This window comes from Patagioenas fasciata, chromosome 25 (genome assembly GCF_037038585.1).
Source record: "Patagioenas fasciata isolate bPatFas1 chromosome 25, bPatFas1.hap1, whole genome shotgun sequence".
Classification (NCBI taxonomy): Eukaryota; Metazoa; Chordata; class Aves; order Columbiformes; family Columbidae; genus Patagioenas; species Patagioenas fasciata.
In genome coordinates, this window is record NC_092544.1 from 2081751 (window position 1) to 2101006 (window position 19256).

The 19256-nt window shown below is 48.2% G+C and overlaps 3 protein-coding genes across 4 annotated transcripts; 2 read left to right on the plus strand and 1 right to left on the minus strand.

The window, feature by feature from the left end:
* The first annotated feature begins 3323 nt into the window (after nt 1-3323).
* GNL2 (G protein nucleolar 2) lies at nt 3324-12190 on the plus strand. 2 transcript variants are annotated; one of them, XM_065857000.2, is made up of 16 exons: nt 3324-3503; nt 3588-3672; nt 4038-4132; nt 4447-4586; nt 5266-5450; nt 5896-5962; nt 7202-7360; nt 7923-8036; nt 8308-8436; nt 9061-9165; nt 9276-9434; nt 9582-9689; nt 9993-10426; nt 10925-11004; nt 11697-11794; nt 12010-12190. In XM_065857000.2, exons 1-16 carry the CDS (start codon nt 3440-3442, stop codon nt 12157-12159), a joined length of 2172 nt encoding a protein of 723 aa, XP_065713072.1. In that variant the 5' UTR covers nt 3324-3439; the 3' UTR covers nt 12160-12190. The 2 variants fall into 2 exon arrangements, with proteins under 2 accessions (XP_065713072.1, XP_065713073.1); XM_065857001.2 differs by having other exon boundaries at nt 11700-11794.
* On the minus strand, nt 11888-15791 carry DNALI1 (dynein axonemal light intermediate chain 1). The gene is made up of 6 exons (XM_065857010.2): nt 15674-15791; nt 15416-15540; nt 15108-15277; nt 14302-14480; nt 13866-14030; nt 11888-13121 (listed from the first exon to the last, which is right to left on the minus strand). Exons 1-6 carry the CDS (start codon nt 15752-15754, stop codon nt 13086-13088), a joined length of 756 nt encoding a protein of 251 aa, XP_065713082.1. The 5' UTR covers nt 15755-15791; the 3' UTR covers nt 11888-13085.
* Nucleotides 15792-15905: 114 nt separating this feature from the next.
* Nucleotides 15906-19133, plus strand: SNIP1 (Smad nuclear interacting protein 1). The gene is made up of 4 exons (XM_065857008.2): nt 15906-16094; nt 16173-16263; nt 16673-17262; nt 17707-19133. The coding sequence occupies exons 1-4, from the start codon at nt 15937-15939 to the stop codon at nt 17969-17971; spliced, it is 1104 nt and encodes a 367-aa protein (XP_065713080.1). The 5' UTR covers nt 15906-15936; the 3' UTR covers nt 17972-19133.
* Nucleotides 19134-19256: the final 123 nt, after the last annotated feature.

Sequence of the window (19256 nt, forward strand, 5' to 3'; positions counted from 1 at the left end):
GCGCTAACTCACAGCAGTATTAGCACAACTATTTCCAAACTAAGCTGCATATAATAAATCAACACAAACCCGACAAGCTTCTTTCTGCTGTAGCCTTTTCCAGTCTGTGTTCCTTTTTCACAGCAAAATGCGAAGAGAAAGGAGAAAGGCAAAGGAAAGTTTAAAACGGAGTATGCGCGACTTAAAAATTAAATTGGGCTAGAAAAAATAGGAGGAAAATATTTTAAAACATAACATTTCTTTTTATTTTTAATCAGCTCAAGAGCTGTGCTTGTGCCCATCCCAGAGAGCTGGTTCATCTATGAATTTAGACACATTTTGCCTCTGAGTGACGTGATTTGCATGCTGAGCTCAACAGCCCAAGCCAGAGGTTTCCTCAGACAAGTTGATGCCACCTCAACTCAATGCACGTGAACAGTCTCTTTCAGCCCAAATAAAACCTGTCGCGGTGTTCTCTCCATGGCATCGCTGTCAAATACGCTTCTTTGAACGCATAAATAAACACATGGGTTTGCTGAACAAGCTTTGTTTGCTTCGTTCGTCAAAACTGGAGTCAAATCCCAACTGGCCAAAATGTTGGGAGGCAAGAACCTCTCCCCAGTGACCCGGCTGGGGGGTAATTCATCCCGTGTAATGGGGAACAAAGGGCAAGGAATAATCTGTTGAACAGCTCGTAGTTATGGGTTTGGAACTGTTTAATTTTGATCTCATTTGCTGGGATTTAGGAGCTAAGGCAGACAAATTTGGCCAAACACAGGTTGGCTGTGTGATGTTCTTATCCTCTCTGTGTAATATAAATCTGTATTTTTCATCAGCTGCAGTCAAGCTAAATGTGTGCACACATACTCCTCAAACAATAATTTACTAGCTTTCTGCCCCCATGGAGATAGAGGCAATGTATATACTTTTTAGCTCGTGTTTATGTTAAAGTGATTTCTCACTCAGAAGAAATCTCAGCTTTGATGAAAGGAAATCGAGTAGGATAGCGAAACAGGTTATCCCTAGCACTATTATGTGGATTACATTGTCTGAGAACATTCAAAAGGGTATTTTAGATATATTTACAGATTTTATTAAGTCAATAGTGTTCACAAAGAGAGATGTTAGGCATAACATTTAAAAAACCCACAAAACTCTATTAAAATTACAGGAATACCAGCTGTATTTAACCAGTCACCATAAATAAATCGTGAGAGGAGAGCAAGATGGCTGGCGGTGCCTTCTTCCTGTTAAATAGAGCAAAGTAGCTCAATACCACACTGAAAGTGCTCCGAGTACAAGTCCAGTCTTGTTCTGAAGTCTTGGAAATCTATTTTTCCTTCATTTAATTGACAAAATCTGTAGATCATACAAAGAAGGCAGTCCCTGCCAAAAATCAGACATCACTAGTTTTTAATAATACAATGGGAATAACCTCTTAGAACATATGTAATTATGGCGATGAGTCACTCTGACAGCATCACGGAACCACATTCACTGGGATTTTGACAAGGAAGAGGCCACATGCAATTCAAAATTATTTGATTTCAGGATATTGGGTTTGTTTTATCAATGGAGCCGAGGCCGGTTGGCAGATATGATGGATGTGGCATCTGTCACCGTCCTGTCCGGCACACGGGATGGACAACAGCCCATTAAAAAGTTAAAAATGGAAAGAGGAGGATGCACCAATAGCAGATGAAAAGCTTGTGAGTCATACGGCAACAAAAAATTATCTTATTAGAGTAAAAATCTGACTCGCATGTTATCAGATACACAAGTAAACAACCTCAGCTACAGAGATACTGCAAGTTGAACATGAACCGCCAGCCCCAACCATGGAGCTTTGGCCAGGAAAAGCCTGCGAGGAGCATTTATTTATGAATTTATTCCAGTTTGAATGCAACTCCCAGACATTATCAGCGTGATCTTTTCTTAAGATGGAAAATAGGGGGTTGTGGCCCGCTCGGGCTCACCGCGGGCAAGGCCGGGCAGTCGTGCCGAGACCTCCCCGGTGAAGCTTTAACGTGGGAACAACAATTAACTCGGACACATTTGCAATAGGAATTCTCCACAACGTAACCTCATCTCTGAAGCGAGCGATTTCTGCTCTTTCACAGAAAGAGGCAGCAATTGTCTGGATGCACTCCAAGGTATCTTGCTAACAATAAAAAGAGTGTTTTCTTAAGGAAAAGGAAGAAAGAGTGGGGGAGAACAGAGCAAGTATTACTCAACTATTTAGTCTAAAAATGTGAAAATCAAAAGGATCTTCTGACAGATTGATATCAACCCTAATAGAAAACACACTTGTCCTGGGAAAACTCTTCAACATGAGCCTCGAGTCTGATAGCTTAAACAATTATCTGCAATTTGGAATTAATTTTTCATGCCCACATCAATGTGTATTTTTTGAATGCCCAAGGCATAGATAATTCCATTAAGAGAAAAAATGGAAATTGTAGGCTTAACCAAAACAGACTGAAAATTGAAGGCTGCCATCTTACAAAACATCGCACAAGCCTTGACTCATTAGGGCTCCATTGTACGCCCGGGACTATGCACTACCTAAAAGCGAAATGCTGAAAATCATTAAAAGAACAAAACCTCAGCATCTCTGTTATTGTTCTGGGTTGAGAAAAGCATTAGCAGAACCAGAAGGAAACTGAACAAGCTCTGAATGCTCTGCTGCTAATGAGTGCGTAGAGACGATGGGCGAGAGCTCCGTTTGGGGGATGATTCCCCGACGTGCTGGGCAGTTCCGCCCCAGCCCGATCTCTGGTATGAATTAACACGATTTCAGTGGAGCTTTGTTAATCCCCCCAAGGTGAGAATCTTTCCAATGGCTGTTAAAATCCGGCAATAGCGTGAACACAGGCGTCTTTAGACATATAATTTGACTTAAGTTTCTGCGCTGTCCACGCAATTCTCTACATGCATAGAAAAACGACAGTGTTGCTATTTCTGATTTTAAAAAGTCACAGCTGGTAATCCAGAGGAAAAACAGGGCCCGGATGATTCTAATTGTGTGTCTGGAACAACCAGCGGTCACGGACAATGGCGGCGCCGGGGCCAGCGCCTGCTCGCTGCGGCCGTCGCCGCTTGGAACCGGTCGGCCGTGCCCAGGGCGGGAGCCTGGCCCGGATCACACGCTGCGAACGGGCCGGGGGGAACCGGAGAACCGGGAAACCGGGGAACCGGGGGAGCGGGGGAAGTGGGGCCAGGCCGGCCCCATGCGTTGCCATGGCGACCGGGGGTCCACACGTGGTTGTCAGGGCAACCTGATGCGCCTGCGCAGCCGGAGGATTGCTTAGCGGAAGTGCGTAATCCCGCCGACCCGCACACCGGAAGCGTTTGTGCCGCCGCTTCCTGGCTGGTGCGGCGTGTGTGGCGGACCGGCCTCCGGCTTCTCCCAGTTTTCCCCGTTTTCCCGGTTCTCCTCGACCCAGCCCCGCTCGGCACGATGGTGAAGCCACGCTACAAAGGCCGCAGCACCATCAACCCCTCCCGCGCCAGCACCAATCCCGGTTTGTGCGAGGGTCACGGGGCTGCCCTGACCGGGCCGAGCCGAGCTGTACCGGGCCTGCCCTGACTCTCTCTTGTCTCCGCAGATCGCGTGGGGGGCGCGGGAGGAAACAACATGCGGGACCGAGCCACCATCCGCCGCCTCAACATGTACCGGCAGAAGGAGCGGCGGTGAGTGCGGGGCGCAGGCGGCTCCGCGCGCCCGGTTTCCCTTCGGGGCCGCGCAGGGAGCGAGTTTCTGGGCACAGACCGGCAGCCTGGCCTCTGGTGCCGGTGTGTTCAGCCCCTTTCGTCGCAGGGCAGCCCCGGGAGCCACCGCGGGGCTCCCACTCCAGGGGAAGGGCTCTGGCGGTCCCTGGGTGGTGTGGAGGTGGGGCTGGGGTGGGTGCCCCTGGTGCAGTGAACGGCAGCGCTGCTTCCAGAGGAAGGAACCCTGGGGTCTCTGGGCTGTGTGGAGGGGCTGCTGGTCCAGTGAACGGCAGCGCTGGGGGTGGGTGCTCTGCGCGCACTGACGCGGGTGCTCATTTCTCCCGTAGGAACAAACACGGCAAAGTGATTAAGCCTCTGCAGTACCAGTCAACGGTGGCACCGGGCACAGTGGCAAGAGTGGAACCAAATATTAAATGGTTTGGTGAGTTTGGGTTTTTTTTTCCCTCTCAACTTTCCGACTTGGCAAACTTAAAAACCACTGAATGTTGTGTGTTTGTTTCTGAATTGTGGTCGCAGTTCTGTGTGGGACAGAATACTTTAAAAATCTTCTTTAAGTGGTGGGAAGGAAAGGGGTTGGCTTGTTTATGCCAGTTTGGGGGTTGTCTTAAGTAAAATCCTGTTCTTTTGTCGCTGTTTTATTCCAGATAGAATATTAACATTTTATTAGTGTAGCTGGGGTCTCTGAAGCCATTAAGCTGAGGAATGATAAGGTGCAATACTTGTTTTTACACACAGGAAATACTCGTGTGATCAAGCAATCATCCCTGCAGAAGTTTCAAGAAGAGATGGAAACAGTCATGAAAGATCCTTACAAAGTGGTCATGAAGCAGAGGAAGTTGCCGATGTCCCTTTTCTATGATCGGATTAAACCTCACGTGAGTGCTGCGATGTTTTTTGTCTTGAATGGGAAATTCCTGTGCACGCAGCCTTTCATTTTGTGTACATCTAGTTTTAGTTATTACCAAGTTTCTTTCCTGATATCTGAACTATTATTTTGGGCCCTTGCTAGCTATTTTTTCACATGGAAGCTTTCCAGGTTTATGTCATGAAAATATTACCTAAATTAAAGATAAAGTTAAAAGAAACTACATTACAAAACCAAGTAACTTCTTTCAGCAATGGATTGGATGCAGTTCCAGGAAAAGCTGGCATTCATTACAGGCTTGAAAATCTACAGTCTTGATTGTAATTACCCCTGACAAAAATCTGCAAATTTGTCAAGAATGGTGCACTTGTTAGAAAAATAAGAAATGATCAAAGATAGCAGCTAAATTTTCATCATTGTACCTTTAATTACATTTGACATAATTTATGCTGAGGGAACTGGAGCGTAGTTCTCTGGCAAGTGCAATGTGTTTTGTTGCTTGTTAAATATCCACTGTTATGTTTCTCAAAGATTAAGCTGGAAAACTCAAACATTGTTAGGAAAGTGCTTGTAACTCTTGTCACAGGTTGCAGGGTTGTGAGGAGCTGAGGTCTTGTTTACCGTGTGTCGTGAGAGATGGGAAAAACAGCACTTGGTGGGTTTTTTTTAACCAACCTGTTTTTCCTTAGACTTCCAGGGTTCACATTCTTGACACAGAAACATTTGAAACGACGTTTGGCCCCAAAGCGCAGAGGAAAAGGCCAAATCTCTCTGCCAGCGACGTGCAGTCCCTGGTGGAGAACGCCGAAGCCTCCTCGGGATCATACGATCAGGGCAAGGACCGAGACCTGGTGACGGAAGACACTGGTGTAAGGTAAACAGAAAGGAAGTTATCCATTGTTTAAATTCAGAAAAGCCACCTCTATTTTTCAAGAAGTACTTAGTACATCCATCCATGCTGTTACTGTACGAGGAGTAAGGAAATAGAAATTAGCTGAATTTGGAAATTTTAATCCTGTTTTGTCCTTGTGTATTTAACCCAACTTGCTGCCGTGGGACCCTTCTGTCTTTATTCCTAATTCATTTTCTGTTGCGTGTCAGAATATTTCCAAGCTCATGTTTTGGGTTGGGTGGGGAAATGAGCAGTGGGCAAATGGGGGAATCACGTGTTTCGTGGGTTCTTTCTGCAGCTGGGCAGACAGGGCATGGGGAGGGGAGCAGAATCCCAGCTGTCTGTCGCTTGGGCCTCTTCTCCTTCAGAGAAGACAGCACCGTAACCTGTTACTGTGCGTGCTGATGTCTCTGTAATCCACTTCCAGGGATGAAGCGCAAGAGGAAATATATAAGAAGGGGCAGTCCAAGAGAATCTGGGGTGAGCTCTACAAGGTGAGCAGCAGAGTCAGGTCTGTCTTCCAGCCTTTGTGAAGTCAGGTGCTTCAGCACAGCATTTGGAAATCCTGTACGGCAATACTCAGAAAAGCTCTGAAAACCATTCATTGCTGCATTGGGGAGCTTTGGTATGATTGAATTTCCTGTAAAGTTTCTTAGAAACATTCAGTGACTTTCTTCGGGCAGAGATGTCCTGAGTTCGTCACTCCCTCTCCTTTCCCGTCAACCCCGTTGAACGGACTGACCAGGAACCGCACAGCCTTTTCCTGGTACTGACCCGGAACATAAACGGGAACCAAGAACAGCTGCTGTAGAATGGAGCAGAGATTAATGTTCCATTTTCTGTCTGACTCAGCTCGGTTCTTCAGCTCTTGTCCACTGGAACAAACATCCATCTATGATCTAGAGATGGTCTGGCAGAGTGAGGGTGTTGGCTTCACCACAAATAAACCAGTCAGAGAGTCTTTAGTTTCTTTAGGCTAAAAAGGGTCGTCTTTGGGAGGCGCTGAGCCTCAGTTCCCTGAGAGTCACCTTGTCTGCTAGAAAAATGGAAACTGAGAAGGAATGAGGGTTGTAAGAGCAGTTTCTGTGCTCCCCGTGACTGTTAGGTGTGCACTTGCTTGAGCTTTTGCTCAAGCTAAATTTCTGAATGTAGCTTGAAACCTTTTCACTTGGATTTTAAAGCGCTGGGAACAATAGAGCAAAACAGATTTCAGTAAGATGCTGCCAAAAGTGCAGGAAATAGCTGTGAAACAAGTGCACGAAATGACAGCTCCCTGCTGTAGCTGCTTCATGGGCTAACAGCAGGTTCCTGCCTGGTGTGCGTTTCATATTGATCCAGAAAACACACTTTATGTCGTGATCCTTTATGAAAAGGCAGAATTGAATTGCTGCAGGATGGATGGCGAGCATTGTTTTTGTCTACTGAAGCAGTTGATTTCCCATTCGGGTGCAGTATTTTCTTTCCCAAGCGCTACGAGCAATTCCTGGTGCACACAAACAGATCAGAGCTGCTCAGCTGTCCAGCCTGCTGGGGGGGTTTGGGAAGGGAGGGTGTGGAGGGCCAGTGCATGTTGCTCTGAGCTTCACTAGTCTGTGGGGATGGAACAGTTGTTCGTGAAGGATACGAGGTTTTTAAATTAGTGATGTAGTTTAGAAAATTAGTGGTTTTCGTTTTGAAGGTATAGATGTCTTGCTTTCTGTAAAATCCTTTCCTTCTGCATGTTTGTTTTTTAGGTGATAGACTCATCAGATGTTGTTGTTCAAGTTCTTGACGCCAGGGATCCCATGGGCACTCGCTCCCCTCATGTGGAATCTTACCTTAAAAAGGAGAAACACTGGAAACATCTCATTTTTGTCCTGAACAAATGTGATCTTGTTCCTACCTGGGCTACTGTAAGCACAGTCCTGCCTGTTATTCGGTGGGCTTTCTTTGTTCCTTTTGTAGCCTCTGCTTTAATTCTGTTGCCAGTCCTCATGCTGCCTCAAAGGGCGTAACGTAACCGGAGCAATGGGAGCTCTGCTTGCCTGCTGTAAAAGTAACAATTACAATGTAAATCTGTCCAAGTTTGGCTGAGTTGGGCAACACTCGCCAGCCACAAATTCTCTACTTCCTCTGTCTGGATTAACAGTTCAGCTGATGTCTCCAGAGTATGCTAAATGTTAGTCCGCTTAAGATCCATATCCACCACAGCTGGTTTGCTTTAAATTGCTAAACTAATTAGCTTTAGCTAGCAGTGAAGGCGTTTTTGGGAAATTGTTTGTCTCTTATAAAAACAATGCTCAGTGCTTTTAGCGTTGGGTTGGTGAAATGCTTCAAAGGTTGTTACATAGCAATTTTCATAGATGGTTACATCCGTGACCAAAGTGAAGACGCTGTGTACTTGTGCTCGGAAGCAGATTGTTTTGGCGCCTCTGCAGCGCAGGATCCCTCACCGCGTCCTGTTTTCCTCCGCAGAAGCGCTGGGTTGCTGTCCTTTCCCAGGAGTACCCAACACTTGCTTTTCACGCCAGCCTCACGAACCCTTTTGGCAAAGGTGCTTTCATACAGCTCCTAAGGCAGTTTGGAAAGGTACAGAACAATTTGGGGGGGTTGTGGTGTTGTTTGTTGGGGGGTGTTTAGCATGGAGTAGTTTATTTTGTTAGTGTTTGGGGCTCACTGCGCTTTCCTATGGCTGTTCCATCAACAAAGGACTCCATCAATAAAGTTCCCTTCCTTGGAGAGAAAATGTTCCTTCAAATATTTTCAAAATGTTTGTCAGACTGAGGAGATCCAGAACAAGTGGGTCTGACCATCTGCCTTGCTCTGTGTGGTGTTGAAAAGACGTGTTGTTTCTTAACAGCTACACTCTGACAAGAAACAGATCAGCGTGGGTTTCATCGGTTACCCAAACGTGGGCAAAAGCTCTGTGATCAATACGTTACGGTCTAAGAAGGTCTGCAATGTGGCCCCTATCGCAGGTGAAACAAAGGTAGGAAGAGATCCCTATATTAAAATTAGCTATGTGAGTGTATTGTCAACGGCAGAACTCATGTAAAATGAGCTCAGTGATGTTCCCAAGCACTTGAACTGTGCAGGCGGTGTGACCTGTGCTCTGCTGCTGGGAGCTGAACGCTCGGTTGCCCTGCTCAGTGTCTGTGCTTTCCCAAATCAAATGATTTGGTGTATTTGTGCTCTCAGGGTTTGCTCGTGCTGGTTTTCTAACGCTGTTCTTCAAGAACGTGACAGTAAATGCGAAGGCAAAGTTACAGGAATCTTCTTTGTTAGCTTGTTTATTTACTTCTAAATATCACTAAAGAATGGTGGAAGAGGAAAACCAGAGAATATCAGAGTTTGTCATAATTGTAGTTTCCTCACCTTGGTCCTGTGAGTTAGTAGTTTGATGGAAAGCCGTAGGGATGGCATTGGCTGATGCAGAAGGAGCAAGGTGCAGTACATCTTGTCCAGCTCACAAAAATGCCAAGTTATATTGTGTTTCTGTGCATTAATACCAACTTCCTAAGGTGATTCCTGTCTATTAGAACTGTGCATATAAAAAGGAGACTTGAGGGCGGCATGGGAGGAGGTAACACGGGGAACTCTGGATCTCTTTCAGGTGTGGCAATACATCACCTTGATGCGGCGGATCTTTCTCATCGACTGCCCAGGTGTAGTTTATCCATCTGGAGACTCAGAGACAGACATTGTGCTGAAGGGAGTGGTACGTAGCTGCACTAAACACTGGAAAAGATTTGTTGTTGTCGATGTGGTGGGTTCAAAGAAATGAATGCACACTTTGCAAAGAGGTGATACTCTACTGTTCGTTTTCAGGTTCAAGTTGAAAAGATTAAGAGCCCTGAAGATCACATTAGTGCTGTGCTGGAAAGAGCCAAACCAGAGTACATCAGGAAGACGTACAAAATTGATTCCTGGAACGATACTGAAGACTTCCTTGAGAAACTTGCTGCTAGGACTGGGAAACTGCTCAAGGTGTGACAACTTTCTGCATTTGCAGGCTGGAAGAGCCTGTGGCCTGTTACTGAACGTGGGGAATGTGAATGTTTCTGTTGCTTACAGGTAACAGAAAGGTGGTGCGTCCTGCAAACGTGGACATAAATTGTTACTGGGTTCTTTCAGGGTGGTGAACCTGACACACAAACTGTGAGCAAGATGGTTCTTAATGACTGGCAGCGAGGCAGAATTCCATTCTTTGTGAAGCCACCGAATGCAGAAACGGGTCCCCAGGTAAGAATGTGATGCTCGTGCCTCTTCTCGTATATTATTCAGTTTTCCTAATAGTATTTGCTGTTGTTTTTTTCCTGGAATGCCATATAACTTGGGCAGTGGACATCTTGGGTGCTGCCCAAGTATGGTGATTCAGGTACACTCGGATTTGGTGAGGATTAGGTAGCAATTCTCTTCACAGATGTCTGAGCCATTTTACAAGCGTCTCATCTTACGCTTTTTCCAGAGATAAAATAGAGATTGCTCTCAGAGATGCTGGGGCAGACTTTGTGGTTAACGTATCCATTGCACTCTTTATTGTAGCCTACTGCGTTGGAAGCAGCTGTGACATCAAGCCAAGATAATAATGAGGAGAAAACCCCAGAGTCAGGAGCAGCAAATGTGGAGCCAGCAGAACAGAAGAATAATGCGAACACCGAAATGAGGCAACTCATGTCACATGTTCGGCAGAACTTTGGGAAGATTAATGTGGCACCTGAGTTCTCGGAAGAAGACCTGGTTCCTGTGGATGTGCCAGGCTTTGATGAAACAGACAGCGATTCTGCTGGAGAGGAGGAGCAGGAAGAGGAGAAAGAGGAAAATGAGCCACATCAGGATTCAGTGGCGGGGGAGCCACAGTTGGCGGTGCCAGGTGCCAGGGAGAGCTCTAAGACAGTTCTTAAGGCTTTGGAGGAGAAGATTGCAAAATACAAAAAATTTCTGGATAAAGCCAAAGCCAAGAGATTCTCGGCAATAAGGTATCTGAACCTGTTCGGTGGCTCGGGTATCCCACAGCAGGGAAACAGCGTTAATGTGGCTCTGCTGCCATTTCCCTCCATCCCTGGCTTGCGTGACTGGTTCCTCTGTTGCCACACACAAGTTGCCATGGCTTACCTACTTAAGCCATAGGTATTTGAACTTTGGCTAAGCAGCAGTTCAGTTTTGAAACATTATTCCAAGAAGTCCTATTTGCCATCATAATTGAAAATGTTTCCAGTTTTGGAAAGCTGCCTCTTAAGCTTTGGATTAGAAATCTGTTGGCATTCTGGGTAGCAATATGATAAAATCATCGAATCCCAGGTTGGAAGGGATCACAAGGATCACCTGGTCCAACCTTTCTTGACAAAAGCCTGCTCTAGACAGGCTGGCCCAGCACCATTAAGTGTCCAATGTTGGGGAATCAACCACTTCCCTGGGGAGGCCGTTCCAATGACTGATATTACAACAGTGTTTTTTGCTTATTTTGTCTTTTGTAGAATCCCTAAGCAGCTGACTGAAAAAGTGTTTGCGAAATCCATGCAGAAGTCTGAGGAACCCAAGGAAACTGAAATCGGAGGTAAAACAAGATTAGTAGATGTTCTTAATTGACATTTAGAAATCTGTAAGCAATAGAAGAGAGGGAGTTAAGGGAAGAAGCGTTCCTTAGCTCCTGATTGGAAGGGTTCTTTCCCCCCAGAGCTATTTAAATCTTTCTGTAGCTCACCTAAGGGCTGCCTTGCTGTAGCCTTTCTGTAGAACCTCTGTCTGTACAGTAAGTCACATCCCTCTCGTAGCAAATGAAGGTAAAGATGATGTGTTTCCAAAAGAGTGGTGCTGAGGATGGGTTGCAGTCTGAGCAGCTTCCGTCCCACATGGTGTAATGTTACACAAAGGGAGCGGAAGGGGTTTACAACATTATAAAAGCCCAGAGCTACTTCAGGCTGTAGGTTTTACTGTGGTGATGTCAAGAGGCTGTGGTTTCGGTTTCCATAGTAAGTGTGATTAAACGCAAAATCACATGGGAGAGCCCTATTCTGACACGACTATGAAATTCTTCTGGACTTTGGGGCTTTGAGCAACTGGCTTCTCAGAAGCGGTTTATGGTAATAGCCAGTGATTCTCTGGTAAGAAACCTGTGGGTTTGTTTGATAGAAGCTGTTAAAATACGACCAAAGGAATGCTTTGCTGAAGTAGATGGGGTGGTCAACCCACTCTTAAGTTTGGCATGCTGTTTTGGAAGATGCCTGAGTATGTGATCTCTGCTGTTAGCAGGCAGCATAGAGAAGAAAAGAAAAAGGAAAGCAGAAGAGGAAGATGATGATGACCACGCGGGTAAACAGCCTTGCAAGAAGCTTACATCCAAAGAAGTGAGTGTGATTTTTTGGGCAATGGGATGGTTTGGAACTAGGTGGGCAGTGGGTGGATTCCATATTGATGTCCATATACACACATCAGTAATATTTTGTTTCAAATCATTTTACTTAAAGCATGTGGAATGCAAAGTGAACAACGTGAAATAATGCAAATAAATTCAGGATGTGGATACCACGGATTTACTAATGTGTTCTGTGTGTATTTGCAGAGAAGACGAGCTGAGAGGCAGCAGCGCTCCAAGAAAGTCGGAGTCCGGTATTATGAAACTCACAACGTGAAAAATAAGAATAAGAACAAGAAAAAAACTGGCTTGGAGGGACAAAGATCAAAGCACAAAAAATACAAACACAGGCAGTAACTGCTTATTCTATTAAATTTTACATAAAACAGCTCTAGTATGCAGTGGCTTTTTTTAATATAAAACTTGCAGTTCCCATTCAAAGCCTGGTTTGACTTGTTCCCAGGAGTAGCATCTCCCTCTTTGTTTCTGCATCATCTGAAAGTCCTTTATGCAACTGGAGATGATGGTATTTCCACATCGCCATCTCAGGCCAGGAACACTGCACTGGCAGAACGTATCCCGAAGTGCTCAGTGGTGGTAGTTTTGTTGGGGTTTTTTCTTCTGGAAACTGGTTTTGTGGAGTTGTTCATGTGCCTGCAGCGAGTTCTCTTTCTGCTTGCTGCGTACAACCAGCCGGTCCCACAGGTACCTCAAGTCACGATTTCAGTCACTTGCACTGAAAAGCTGATGCTGGGAATGGTGTCGCACCCTCGTTTCATGGGGGATAATCGTGCTGCCCATCCGAGGTGACCACCAACAGTTCTGGCAGGGATTTGGATGTACGGTTCACACCTACTCAAGGAAATACCCTCCAAATACCTGTCCGAGAATTACCTGCCATTGGATTCTCAGTGACTTGTGTTTCTAGTACACACTTTGTATATTGTTTCTGAATTTTCTACATTTTCAAAGTAATAGTGTTACAGAGATGCTTGCATATAAAAATATGTATTAGTTTATTGCTTTGAAGGTCACTAGTGTATTACCACCAGGCCAGTCTCAGGTTCACTGCTAAAGGAGTTGAATGCGAAGATGGCACTGAAAGCGCGCAGGAATTAACAACGCTCTTGAAGAGAAAAAGGATGAAAGAATACAATTACACTGCCTTCAGTTACCGGTAAGTGAAAATTCAAGATTGTTTTATGAAGACAAATGTTTGCCACTAATTGCAAACTTCTTGCTTTGCCAGCTCTTCTGAGCACTGCCTGGAGGACAACAAAAAACTACTTAGCTGGTGCAAGGATGCTTTCAAGTTGGGCCTGAAAAACAAATGAGACAGTAAGTCAAATTAGATTCAACCTACAAAATAAAACTGCATTGCTGTAAAGCGATAAATTAGATATTCAAAGCGAGGAGCTGAGGGATGCTGCAATACTTCACAAGAGAAGCAGGCCAGGGGTTTTTTCATGAGCTATTTGATTCCTTACTACATGTTTTATAAATTAGCTTTTCATTCTTGGCATGCACACTTGTTGCATTCTGAGAAGAAAAGCGCTGGCCTTGGTTCCATACGATGAAAGGCTCATTTTATAATGTAAAGCATTGAAGAGGAAATTAAATAAAAGCTGTTGAAACAGTGGTCTGAAATCTCTGATTTCAGGCTGGACTGTGTTAGTGAAATTGAGTATTTGGAACACAAACCAACTCTGGGACAAAAGTAGCTGGGAACAGCGAGTTTCTCAGTTCCTGAGACAACTTGACGACCAATTAGTAGATTGATGGGGGAGTACCCTGTGCTTGGGGAGCGCGCGGAGCATGAGGCTTCCAGGACTCACTACAACAATTGGTCATTTTCTGAACGAATTCTGATCTCTCCTTGCCCAATGTGTATGGTCAAAATTCAATTAATCTGACCTGCTGTTGGCATCATCAGGTTTATTAGCGTTTACCAATCGCTGACTGAGCGAGGAAACAGAGAAGGCAAAAGCACAATCTTCCCTAAGAAGGAAATTGTTTTTATATTGATGTAATTAGAAAATGAGAAGTCCTATTATTTTACTGACCTTCAGCTGCTGATTTATTTGTTTCAGGAGCTGAACCTCTTCAGCGTGTTTTTTCTCTTCTATCAGTCGCCGTTCGCTTTCACGTTTTTCGATAGCTTCACATTTCGCTTTCTGCTCGTTCACTTGTCTTTGCAATTCCCGCTTTTCCTCTTGTAGCTCTGCAATCTTGGAAAAGAGCACAGACCTCTCACGTTTTGTTTGTTAATAAGTTTCAGTTAAGATGGGATGAAACTGTATCTTGTACGGTCCTTAAAGTGTTCCAGATGCAAAGCAGACGAGTTAGGAAGTGCAATTAAAGAAAACAGTAGGACAAGTATTTTGAGCTTTACTGCCATCCAGTGGAAATGGAAATGAGTGACTTAAGGATATTGCATATAAAATCTTATGCTGTATCACCTGCAGAAAACTGCTTCATGGGTCTGCCAGCCCAACTTACTGTTTTTTCCAAGTCAGCTTTGCCTTTCTCGGCGTGTAGCGCCTTCCGCATGCCAAACGCGACGCTGCTCTCGTACAGCGTCTGGTGCGCGTCGATTGTCATCCGGATTTCGTCCCTGACGCGGAGCAGCAACAGCCCTCGCTCTGCACAGTTGATTGTAGTTTCCCGGATCAATTCATCTTTAAAGAAAAAGAGTGCAACCACCTCATTAGAGCAACTACTGTAGGTTTATGTGTGAATGGGTTTCTTCTCCCTCACCTGTTCTCTGCACCACAGAAGCAAGGTGGATTTACTAGAGGCAGTCGTTGTTACATTTACTTGCTAAAACTTGATGCTAGAGCTGTAAAGTGGAGTGGTGGTACAGAATCTACAGTAACAGCAGTGCTACTGAACAGCAAACACCTAAACATTTGTGATGGTTTTTGCAGGTGGGGTGAAGCTCCAGCAGAGTGAAGATCCCCCCCCAGGAGCCTCCTGCTCAAACAGAGGCCAGCATTGGCATTTGACCAGCACCACGTCGTCTGAGTGTGTAAGAGTTCTCACACAGTGGTTTAAGTTATTTCCAATTAACTGTTGGATTAAGTACAACTAGGGGAATTTTAAGCTTCTTTGCATCTTTTACTATTATGATGTGTAGGTACTTCACAGGGTGTCTGAGCGCTAGCTTTGTGTATGACAGGAACGGTTCTGTATAGAAGCCGATGGCTTTGCCGGTGTCAGCGGTGGCACTGGCTGGTGCGGGGGGCAGCCCCCGGTGTCCCGCACAGCCCCGGGCGGTGCTGAACCCGTGCCGCTGCGGTGCTGACCGAAGCACTGCGTGTAGAGCTCCCTGCGCACGGGGCAGATCCCAGTCTCCCGTGCCTGGCGCTGCCGCAGCCGCAGGTCCAGCAGCTCCTGCAGCTGCACCACGTCCACGCGGGTGCTGGGTGTGCTGGACACCTCCTGCACCCAGCGCTGCGTGTCCTCCTCCCACTCCCTGCAACGACAAGCACCGGCTGTCACGGGCGGGCCCGGCCCAGCGCTGCCCGGTCCGCCCGGGCCCGGCCCAGCGCTGCCCGGTCCGCCCGGGCCCGGCCCAGCGCTGCCCGGTCCGCCCGGGCCCGGCCCCGCTCACCGCGGCGGCAGAATGGCGTTGAGCAGCTCCTGCGGCGGCTTCTCGGCGACGGCCGCCGTGCGGGACGGTGGCGGGACGGGCCCGGCGGCGGCGGACGGTGGCGGGGTCCCTTTCAGCGGGTGGGCCTGCGGAGAGAACGGAGCGCGGTGGGCGGCCCGCGCCGCTCCCCCCGGGAGCGCTCACCCGTTCGGCGGCTGCCGGGCTCCGCTCTCCCCCGGAGAGCGCCGCCCCGTGCGGCGGCTGCCGGGCCCCGCTCACCCCCGGGGAGCGCTTCTCCGTGCGGCGGGTGACGAGCACCGGCGGGTTGTAGCGCAGCAGCGAGTCCGGCGGCGGGATCATGGCGGCCGCGTCCCGGGTCGCTATGGCGACGGCGCCGTGCGGAGGGCGCGTGCGCGGGCCGGACACGCCTCTGCGCAGGTGCAAAACCGCCCGGGGGCGGTGCCGGCCACACCCGTTCCGGCGGGAGTGCTGACGGGCGGCGCGCGGGCCGGAAGTGGCGCTCGGTTCCCTTTGTGGCCGCCATGGAGGCGGCGGCCGAGCGGCGGCGGGAGCGGCGGCGGCGGGAGGCGGCGGTGAAGGCCGAGAAGCGCAGCCCCCGGCGCTCCCCGTCCCGCTCGGGCCGGGGCAGCCAGTCTCCGCCGGCCGGGTCGTGCCAGGGCAGCCGCGGCAGGAGCAGCAGGTAGGGCCGCCCGGCGGCTGCGGGCCCCGCGCTGCGCCCGGCCCGGCCGCGGCTCATCCCGCTCTCCTTGGCTTCCAGATCGCCCAAGAGGAAGAGCCGCTCCGGGCGGAGGAGCCGCTCCCCGCGCGGCAGGAGGAGCCGCAGCCCGCACCAGGTGAAGGTGAAGCAGGTAAATGGCGCCGCCGGGGGCAGCGGGGCCCGGGCCGGCACGCACAGCGGGACCGGCGCCTCGGGCCCTTCCCGGCGGGACTCGGCCGAGCGAGGTACGAAGCCCCTTTCCCCCGGCAGTTACGTTGTTGCGGTGCTCTGGGCAGCTCAGCGCGGTAGCCCGGTCACACCGCCCCTGGGCCGGAGGATGCAGCCGCCGTCTGCTGATCCCGCGTTGTTCGGTGCCAATACAAATCTCAATAACCTGGCAAGGGAGTAAATTTCTCTCGCTTTGTGTCAGATCCGCACAGAACGCGCCCGAGCGCACGTTTCCCAAGCGTAGGGTTGTGCGTTTCTTACAAGCCGAGGTAGACTCGCTGCTTTTTCATGCTGGTTCTGAACACATCACTGTAAGTGGTTCTTGGTTGCAGGAGCGAGATGATCATTGTCGCAGAGGAAACGAGGAGCGGAAGCAGAGACACCCAACAGAACAAGAACACCGGAGAGACAGGAGCGGGGACAGAGAGCGACACAGAGACCACTCAGACCGGAGGAAGAATCCAAACGAGAGGCCTGGAGCTCGGGGCCACGAGCGGGAGAGGGATGTTCAGAACATCCGTGAGCAGCAAGCGGAGAGGGAGTTTTACAACGAGAGAAGACGGGAGCATCGACAAAATAACGAGGGCAGCGGTGTCGACCAGAATCCAGAACTCAGGCAACCTGATAACAAACCTAAAGAAAAAGCTCCTGTAAGCAAGGAGAAACCAAACTTTGAACTGTCTGGCGCGCTTCTAGAGGACGCCAACACTTTCCGAGGGGTGGTGATTAAGTACAGCGAGCCCCCCGAGGCTCGGATCCCGAAGAAGCGATGGCGCCTCTACCCTTTTAAAAACGACGAGTTTCTGCCGGTCATGTACATCCACAGGCAGAGCGCGTATCTGCTGGGCAGGCACCGCCGCATCGCCGACATCCCCATCGACCACCCGTCCTGCTCCAAGCAGCACGCCGTGTTCCAGTACCGGTGAGTACGCGCTGCGGCGACTCCAGCAGCAGTTCAGGAGCTTCTGAGGGAAAAACAAACACACAAACAGCCCCAGTTGAGAGGTCTGAGTTTGCTGTAAGTACGTTAGAGAGAGACAGGGAATTTATGTTTGGCTGCTGCGTGTCATCCTAGCAGTAATCGGAAATATCTGTCACTCTTCTCATGTAACCACAAGCAGCCTTGTAGTCAGGCTGATAACCCAGCGGGGTTAAACACAGAACGGTTTGATCATCTGAACTGGAACAAACCAGCAGGTGTAATTGGCAGAACAAGCATTTCAAGGAGAGGTTTTATTCGTTTGGGTTTTCACAATGGAGGTGGCTGATCCGCAGCGCTGGGAACCGCGGTTACGGCGTCACGGGAGGTTTTTGGAGGGCGTTCTCTGTGCGTGTTGTGGTTGAGCGGGTGCGTTTTGTTTTCCAGGCTGGTGGAGTACACGCGTGCCGACGGCACCGTGGGCCGCCGCGTCAGGCCCTACATCATCGACCTGGGCTCGGGGAACGGCACGTTCCTCAACAACCAGCGCATCGAGCCCCAGCGCTACTACGAACTGAAGGAGAAGGACGTGCTGAAGTTCGGGTTTAGCAGCAGGGAATACGTTCTTCTCCACGAGTCTTCAGATAAATCTGAGGCCAACGCAAAGGACGATGATGATGAGGAGGAGAAGGAGGAAGAGTCTGACAGTTAACGGATGAGGAGGAAGCCGGGGGGGGGGCAGGGGAGAGCAAGTCTTTGCAGCTGACCGTGCATTGGGCTGTAAACATTGGAGCGTCGCAGCACTGATGCCTCTTATTGCCTTAAAGTCCTTTTTCTGTTGTTGATCTGTTCTCGTGGTTTATTTTGGGGGACTTCACTCATTATTCATCTTTGATAGTTCTGCGTATCAGGGAATACAGATTTTTTCTTCACTTTTTATGCCCCCGACAAGCAGAAGAGCACCTGGATGTGAACACTCTGATGCTGGAAATACTCAACAAAAGTTAAGAGACTGTCCTCTTCTAGGAAGGGTGTGAAACACAGATGGCAAATGTTAAATTATTTTCATTAATTGTTTCGTTGTAGCCCTTGAAAATGCTACTTAACTGAAATAGTAGTTAGAAAGTAACCCAGTGCTTTTTGTAACACCTCATTTGGTGGAGTTGGCCAAATCCCTTTCCCTGGTAGAAGTTCTAGGCAGGAGCGTTTTCCCAGCAGGTCATTGGTCTTGTGAAGCCCTCCTGGGACAGACGTTGCGCTGGAACGCGCTGCCTGGGAATTGCAGGGTCACCTGGATGGACGTGAACGCTTCTGGGATTTTGGGTGACAATACTGGGATTTTGGGGCTGAGGTGGGGGGGTCGGTGTCTGCCTGGGGTGTGTTGCAGCATCCGAGGAGCAGCTCTGCCTCCTTGGTTTGTTCGTGTCACACATAAATACCCTTTCTGTGGTCACGTTTTAACCAGAGTTTGCACTATTTAAGTTTTATAAAACGTATGCTGTCTCTTGTTCTCTAGTCTTCTCCCCCGTCAAAGAAAACGATGCTTTTGGAAGAGAAAAGACAATTCCACTCATGGAAAGTACTTACATCTTGCCTGGTTTTGGATGTCTTCTCCCCGTGGTTTGCTTAATGGTATAAGAAATGTACATTTTCCACACTGTTCTGTGGTCAGGAGCTCTCCCTACCTGCTGTGTATATACCTGGTGTATACAAGTGTTGCATTTTGTACACACGGGCTCCAACGTTGATGGTGTAAATATGGGGCATTGATGCCAGTTTCCAAGCAGTGGGCAGAGTGAGTTTTGACGAGGAGGATCTCCTTTATATATGCTCTAGGGATTTTTAAATAAAGAATTTGTAAATTTAACCCTTAATTTAGTTGTAATATTTTTCTAGTGTCCCTTTTATTTTCCTTTAATATTCCCTGAAGCCGATGAACTTCCCGTATTCATTTCAGTATTAGCGACACCTAATAAGTTGATTAATAAGAAGAGTGT